At 37.4% G+C, this 8,658-nt stretch overlaps 1 protein-coding gene across 1 annotated transcript; it reads right to left on the reverse strand.

Annotated features, from left to right (window-relative positions):
• Positions 1-1,596: 1,596 nt before the first annotated feature.
• LSMEM1 (leucine rich single-pass membrane protein 1) lies at positions 1,597-7,454 on the reverse strand (the record flags this gene model as incomplete). Its single annotated transcript, XM_080363950.1, has 3 exons — positions 1,597-2,141; positions 3,848-3,982; positions 7,328-7,454. 3 exons carry the CDS (start codon positions 7,452-7,454, stop codon positions 1,933-1,935), a joined length of 471 nt encoding a protein of 156 aa, XP_080220076.1. The 3' UTR covers positions 1,597-1,932.
• Between the last annotated feature and the right edge of the window lie 1,204 nt (positions 7,455-8,658).

Raw genomic sequence — 8,658 nt, forward strand, 5'->3', positions numbered from 1 at the left:
AGCTGTTGCTTTAGCACAGATTTTGTTTACAGTCTCCTGCCAGAAAGATCTCTTGACAATCAGTAGCAGTTTGTAGTGGACCACAGAGTGCTCTGATAGCTGCAGTTGCAACAAGGGATGTGACAAATCCATGTGTTGGAGATGCACTGAGTGCCAAATACTAGAGTTGTTTCTCCCTTGCTAACGAGTACGGATGTGTGTCAGTGCAAGACAGGAGCTTGAAAGCAGTTACAGTAGCTACAAGATGAGTGGGAGAGATAAGAACTTAATACACTCACTAAAAAGCATCTGACAGCTTAGAGAAGAACAGAGAAACAACAATACAAATGTCATGTTTTTAGTCATACAATACATTTTCTTTCATAATTTAACAGTATTTACAGGAAGATTATTTATTTGGGCTTTTAGGGTTTCTTTCTTTCGTACTTTTTATGCTTACTTTCATCATTCTCTATTAGCTATATTAAAGTCATCTTTGTAACAACTACTTGTGATGTCCAGAGCAGATAATTTTGACTCCAGTTGGGAATCAACAACAAAAATAATAAACTCTTAAGACAAAACCTCACAAGTTTTGTGCAAGTTCTTTGTTCTGTTGTAGGCAATGAAGTAGTCACTGCAAAAAGGACTGTCATTCATTCTGGAAAAGGAGACTGCAGTGCAAGTTATCTACTTTGGTGACCTTTTTTTTTTTTTTTTTTTTGGTAAAATTGCCCATAAGTGATAGGAAAGCATTGGATGAAAAAAGAGATCTTGAAGTAAAAGAGATGGTGTTGGATTGGATTAGATGATCTTTTGAGGTCCCTTCCAATCCCAGACATACTGTGATACTGTGATACTGTGATACTGTGATACTGTGATACTGTAACCTACTCCCTAGTGTCAGCTGCCTTTGCACTGTTGTGATAGGAGTAACCAATTTGTTCATCGGTAATGGAGGTGGCTTCTTAATGTACATCCTAGTAGAAGGATCTGAATGCTAAAATGACAAAGCTTCCCAGCAGTCCCTTATGTGGTCACACTTCTGGGTGTTGGTCGTCATGGCTCTGTAAAATCAGAGTGAGAAAGCATCAGCTCCTACTTTGACCCTCTGAGCTCCTGCTCCATTTTAAAAACATGAAGGCTCAGTCCAGATTTCTACCTGCTCTGTGGTCCTTCTCCAGTAGTGGCCAACAGCAAGTATAGGGAAGAGTACAAGAACATGTAGCATTTTATCCACAACACCTTATAAAAACACTTGGCCTTCCTCCAGCAAGCACCAGCAAATCCTGACTACAGTGTACTAGCATTGCTATGCAGACTGAGTCCTCCAAACACATTTCCCATGTAAGATAACGACACCCGCTTTCAGACAATACTAATTTGGGCTGAATATGGCATGTTATAAAAGGGTTGGGTTTTATTCAAGCTTGTTTTTTATCACAAAAGGAGTAGTAAGTCCATCTGTTTGGATGCACAGAAAAGCAAACCACCAAACTGTGTGGTAGAACTGAGTTTATTTTTAAGTTATGGAATCAGAAGTTATCCTTAAATACAAATAATACAGAAGCAAACACAAAATTTGTTCCAAAGAAACAGGAGAATGACTAAGTGAACAAGGTCATGCTGGAATCACATGAATAGCAATCACTATTTTCTGTGATCATTCACTTATATTTAAAGTAAAGCTAAGCCATTAACTCTGCAATTTACAGTGCACGGAGAATCTGGAACCCTTCCCAAAACTGTTGACAATCCATTGTTTATTGTGAATCATATGGGTTAGATTTCAAAATCTATGTTCACATAAAACAGAATATTATTTTCTAGTATTTTTAATTCAGGTGGCTTTTCCAATGCTCCTGTGACCATATAGAATGTTTAAGTAATCTGTGTGCCATACGTGAAAACATCTGTGTACATGATTATGCTGAATTTCATTCCAAAGAAGATCTATTCTCCAGGGACTTTCATCTCAGCATGGGTAAAGAGGTAATCGTGAAGATCAGGAGACTGTGTGAAGAGGTATCTCCCATTTTCCTTAAATCCTGATTGATTTAGACGCTTTAATATCATGTTGTTCATTTTCTTAAGCTCTTCTATGTTCTTCTTTTCCAATAATAGTCTGCTTGATATTTGGTCCATCTCGTTTCTAGTTTGAACTTGAAAAGGAAAATGTACCACATTAAATTAGCAACATTAAGTCAAGAGCATCACTACCCTCTCTAGCACCCCTGTGGGAATTTTTAGCATATTATGATGAATAAAAATATTAAACAGGAAAATAACCGCAGGTAAGAAGTTATACATCTGGTGGAGTTACCTGCTCACTAGATTCTTTAACTGCTTATTTGCTGTTTTATTCAGTGCATTGCAGCATAATAACTCAAATACACCTCAGACACATTTTGCAGTCTTCAGGAGCATATCCATTCCATTAGTGTCCACAGGAAAATGTCTTATTTAGGGGCTCCACGTTGCTATTTCGGGACAGTATACACCTGTATTTTTCTAAAAGTATAATTACTAGAACACTCCAAAGACTATATCCACATCACTTGATTTTCTAAAGCATTTAGATTGAAGGAGAATTATTGCGAATATTGCAATTAAGAGGTCAGTTTCCTCTGGACCATCAGTATGCAGTATCTGTCTTGTACGCTTCCAGAGCTACTTTTATTTTGGCCTTGTGAAGTTAACAAAATTTACACACGGGCTGTGAAGCTTAAGTCTCATAGTGCCAATGCTAAATGAATCTATGTCTATGGACATACTGACCTCCACCAACTTGAGCGCAAGCAAACTCCTCTAATCCCTATAAGAAGTCTTTTCGCTATTACTTTACCATTTTTCCACTAGAGGGGCACATTACTCATTTTTCTATACCAGGACTTCACTTTCAGAGACTCCCTGTTAAATACATCTGGAATTCAAGCATGAGATATTTTAATTAGGGTTTTACAACCATGATACATAAAATTTCCTTTGTGCTCTTTACTTGTCTGGTATTCTGTTCTTTGAGCGCTTATGAGCAAACTCAGTCAAGGGTTAGGATTTCCTGTTCAAAAAGGAAAATGAGGATTTTTTCTCCAGCGAATTCCATACTATAGGATCGAAGAAATCTTGATTTCACATGGATTACAGTTCATTCATAACGGACTTGTAAGTTAGAATAATGCACTTTGTACTCTTTTCAATGCCATTAGCCCAGAAAATCCAAAGAGGGCAAGAGCTCCACAAACCAATGTCACATTGTGTTTAGTTAAGCCAGCCTGACCGGACCAGGCAAAGCCAAACAGTAGGTACATCTGTAGACTCAGTGCTACATGCCCCTTTTGATGTATCTTGTCTAATTTTTTGTTTCTTGTATTTGAGATTTTCTTAGTTCCCAACAAATTTCCAGTCAGTATGTAGCTGGCAACCTTCAGGTCTTTCTTCAGGTAGCCTGATTTAAGTGTTAGTCTGGGTATAATTCCAGTTTCAGTGGAATGAGACCAACACTGAGTTTTATCTGAAAAGGGATGGAAGGCACATTGTCAGAGCATCTCACTGCCATACAGTCATCTTTAAAATTTAATTTAATTTTCAGTCAGCATTTTTAGCAACGCAGCGTAACCCTGCTGAGCTAAATTCTTCACAGCTGTTGAAATTCACAAAACCTTTGCATTAAGAACAAAATTGTGCCTCTTAGCACAGAGAGTGGAAGCCTGTGCTTTGCACCCAGGATCATGACCCACTGCCCATAACCAGCCAAAGCCTTTGACCATGCAAATACAGCAGTAGCCTGTTATAGGGTAGCATAACACATTTCAACAAAGTTCTTCCAGTTGACCCTACATTTTTAAGAACCACTGTTTGGTTTACTTACTTATTAAGAATATCACGAATGAAACAAGTGCCAAACTGATGATCAAAGTAAGAATAAATGTGACGAAGAACAAACACTGGTTTCTGTTGCTCCCTGCTGTGTTTTCTCCAGCATCAACAGTGCTCTCTTCCTCATCTGTTACAAGATGACAAATCATTTGGTCATGAAGTTTGTTAAGGTTGGTTAGGATAAACATGACAAAATGTTTCTGGCTCCGTGAAATGATGCAGAATGCGTCATAATTTTGGCCAACAGATTTTATTTTTTGTGATATTGCATGAGGAGGGAAGAAATCAATTTTATGAGCTCAGCTTGAATTTGGAAGCATAAAAACTAATACATCTGTTTTAGCTGTTGGAACGTTTTCAACAAAACTGTTATTGAAACACACTGTTTTGTTGAAGCTGACCTGTTTTACAGCTCAGTTTTACAGGTACAGAGGCTGCAATGAAGTTTTTGTCAGAAGGCTTTCTAAGGACCAGAATGGACCCAACTTTTCAGAAGAGAAGAAATAAAAGCTCATATTGAAAGCCTGGCTACAGACTCATCCTACACACTAACCCTCTAGATTCACATATTTTCCTGTTTAATTATAGAAATGTCTCTGGGATGATTGATTTCCAAAATCAAGCATCTCAGTTAAGCTCCTGATGTCAGATAGGATGAATGTAGGTCTGGACTTTTTATCTTTAAACAAACGTTTTAAATATTCTTCTTTAGGTTTTGTTTGTTTCATTCCAACGAAAAAATGAGATAGTGTCAAAAACGGAACAGAGTCTCACATGGACTTGTTGTCCTTCAAGCACATGAAGATGAGGGGAAAAAAAGGACAAGTAGTTGCTGTGCTGCTTTCAAATCAGCACGGCAAGCTGGTTTCTTGCTTTTTTAAAGACCGTATTGCATAAAGGAAAAGTCAGTAGTGTATCTCATAGAAGCAGTTGTGATCAAATGAAAGGTGGCAGCAAGTCCTAAAGACAACTGACAAAGTCAAGTCAACACCATGAGGAAATTCATGTGAACATAAAAAAAAATAATACTTGAGACAGAATAGTTTTAACCCAAGCTTGCATACTACTTTAACTATTTACTAAGGTTTGAGTCTATTTTATGTTTTGGAGGGACAGGGAGATAATGTAATTTAATTTTGGTGTCAGTCTTATACATGCTAAAATTACATGCAAATTACTGAAATTTCTCCTCCTGTAATTGCTGTCTTACCATTCTGAAAGGGAGAGTAGCAGATGCAGCTCTGTAAAATATATTCCTAGATCATGTTCTTGTTTTAGCTGGTAGAAATCTCTGAGGTCTTTGCAACTGAGCCTGTAGTGATAAAGCTGAGGGAAGGCTGCATATCCCATTACAGCATTTTAATAATGAACCAACCTGGGGCTGAGCATTTCACTGAGTTTGTTGGAGATCTCTGGGAATCTCTGTGTTTTGCTTTATTGCATTTAACACGTTTCTGCCTGCAGGTAAGCTGAAAGCTTTTAATATTTGGGGTTTGCGGGTTTTATTTTCATTCCCTTAGCATTTAGAACAAATGCATCACATACTACGTGCCTGCACCAATATTGTCTCCTAATCAGAGTAACAAGGATGGGGAGGGCGTGCTACTGCTGTCAATCAAGCACCCTAAGCTATCAATGGTCGCTCACAAGTGGCCTGTGCTTGCTCTGCGTAATGAACGCTGCTTACTGTTGCAGCTGGCTGAGCCTGCCAGACTGCAGCGTTGGGAGGAATCAGAGAACACGCGTTCTTGCCAAACTGCAAACAGTGGGGCCATTCTGTCATCTAAAACGTGAAGAAATTGCTGCCACCAAAGCAATCAAAAATTATGTAAACTTTAAATAACTTTTAACATGTTTGCTGTGTGTCTGATGAGCCAGGTCATATTAAGCTACTGAACAAAAGGAATGCGATGTACCGCAACACTCTTGAAACATCAGTTTTTAAATCAAATTGAGCATCTGCTATACAATTAATAGAGAATTTAGTATTAATTCATGAGAATTTAGTATTTACCAGACATTGAAAAGCATTCTACAGAGCTCACTAATTTTCTGGCAGGAGAACCAGAATTTTATGCAGCTGAATAGGGAAACTAAGGACTGTGAAAAAATCTTCTTATGTATCTAACCAATGGAACAAGATATCTACAGAATCTCTGATTTATTTTTTTAATATATAGAGAAAATGCATTTTGAAAAGAATAATCCTTGAAGAAGCCAGAACACTCTACAAATTGATGCATAAATACATACTGGGCTACCTTTATTTACTGCTGAAATGTAAGAAGGAGCATGCGTGTGATTATTCCACAGAACCATATGATTCCACAGAACCCTGTGTGTTTACCTGGAAAGTAAACAATACTGTCCAATAAAAGTTGCAAAAGACAGCAGGACAGCCACACTGCAAAGAGTTTCTTTGGCATTAAAACCAATCTATCCCATTGTCTCATTTTGTGCTTCTAGAAGTGACAATATAAAGATAACATACACATGAAAATTAAGTAGATTATGTCTAACATCTTTGTGTTAAATCTAGGAACAAACACCACCCTAGTTAGTTGTGTTAGAAAAAGTTAGAGAACTCAGAAGCAGAAGTAAAGGAAAGATATTTAAGTCCTATAACTAGAAGCGTGATTAAGTTATGGCCATTTGAAATTCACTTAAGCATAGCTGTTGTTTGATAGTTTTTCTTCAGTCAAATTTGCCATTATAGTAAGGGAAATAAAAGCAGATTCAGATATTGTCATGTGGAATGCTGCTGAAGAACTTAAGGTTTTAAGACGTTTTGGGGTCACAAAGAACTCAAATATATTGAAGCCATCCCTGGGTGAAAATATTCTTATTGCCACGAGCAAATAAAATATAAAAGCTGTATAAAACCAGTAAAAGTGTGAGAGCCTGTATCTGAAACTGTAAGTAAACAGTCCTGGTTTTGGTGACAGAAAGAGAGTCTGCAAATTGAAATGCTTAAAAGTCTCATGGGATATCTCAGATAACTGGTTTGAGTTCTCAAGAGATGTGTCTTGAAAGAAGGTGCTTCTATTGCCACATGTTAGTTTTAGTGCTCATGAAGAGTTATGATGCTATTTATGTAGTAGGTGCATATTGAGCATGACTAGAGAAATTATTTTGCAAGGCATCACCTCATGGGTCCCAATGGAAATGGAAGGTAAGTTCAGGCTTGACAGTGAATCCCCAGCCAAACGCAAGGATTTCCAAGAACCTAATAACTGAAATACTCAGCAGAAGCAGCTAAACCATCAGTCTCATCTCCCTAAATTATGCCATTTTCAATACTTTTCTTATACTTTTCAGCATAGAGTTTGATTTATATGTCTTGTATATAAGACTTACACTATTGAGCTGCTGACATTACATGTGGTCAGTCTTTTCAAATGTCACACATAACTCTTTTTTGATGGCCTGTTGTATGTGTAGAAAACCACAAAGCATCATCTATCATACATACCTAGTGCATGTTGGGATTCAGCTGGACAAACATTTAGTTTGTTTAGGTTGTTTAAGGAATCAACTACATAAAGTTTTCCTTCTTCATGAGTATCATGCAGGTTAATTTCCAAGGAAGGCCTCTCCATTGTATCTAAAATAAATAATAATTTAAAAGGTAAATTAAAACATGAATATGTGAAATAACTGGTAACGGTTGGTGTCTTATTCTAAAGAAATGCTGAGCCACCTTAACCCTTAAAATAAAAAGATTTGAAGGACCAGCACACTTACTAAATCCTGAGGGCAAGGGTAACTCAGTACATAGCACTTGTTTATTCTTGGGGATCTTTGACGTGCGTAAGATTTCATTTCTACATTGTGTTTGTGCACACATGTATACTTGTACTTACATTTACATATATATATGTGTGTGGAGAAAGAGAAAGATCTATTTGACTGGCTCCAGCATTGATTTGAACATTAGCTATTTTGTTGTGTAACCCTTTTAATATGGTGGGTACTTGGTGAGATGATGGGTGATATCCTGACCGCAGTGAAAGCCAAACCTCCACTCCTGCTGCCAGGAAGGATGTCACTCAGGTCCTCTGCTTCCAGCACCAAATCACTCAGAGATAAGACAGAGAAAGCAGGTACAGATGTAGGACATAAGCAGCAAGAATATGGGTCTGTTTATGCACCTTGGCCTATCATAGTGAAGTTATTATTTGTGAAAGATAGAGCAAAACATGGTTTTCTAATGTGGTTCTACCTCACATAGATCCTAGTTTGTGGCATATGAAAGCCTGACAGAAAAGGCTTTTCTTCAGACTAATACTCCTTGCCTAGATGGTACCCAATCAGCAAAACCAGCTTCTCTGCAGAATCTGGGCACACGAATTATTGTTTATATAAATACAGTTATGAAAGAAGATTATATATAGAAAAGAAACAATACCTAAGGATGTTGCTCTACGAATTGCACTTTATTCTTTAACAGTCTTTTTGTTTTATTTATGCTACCCTAATTCCAAAAATATCTGTTAGAAGCAAACTACAGTTCTAGCCATAAGGAGATGCAGGTGCTGTAAATAAGCATCTTAGACTACCCTGGTTGCTGAAAACTCCCTCTGTAACTGTCGAAAAAAATACATACCTCCCAGTAACATTCCTCTTATTCTAAGACAAGTCTTTTTGACTTTACAATTACGATCTAAAGGTGCCTTTCCCTTGCTAGTGAATGTAAGGGGAAAGCTCGCAGAGGTGAGTTTAGACTTGAAGAGATCTTAACCATTTAGCATTTTATCAAAGCTCTCAATTTCAGTTTTACCTGCCAAACATAACTCAGCACTT

The sequence above is a fragment of the Nesoenas mayeri genome (assembly GCF_963082525.1).
Source record: "Nesoenas mayeri genome assembly, chromosome: 1".
Taxonomy (NCBI): domain Eukaryota; kingdom Metazoa; phylum Chordata; class Aves; order Columbiformes; family Columbidae; genus Nesoenas; species Nesoenas mayeri.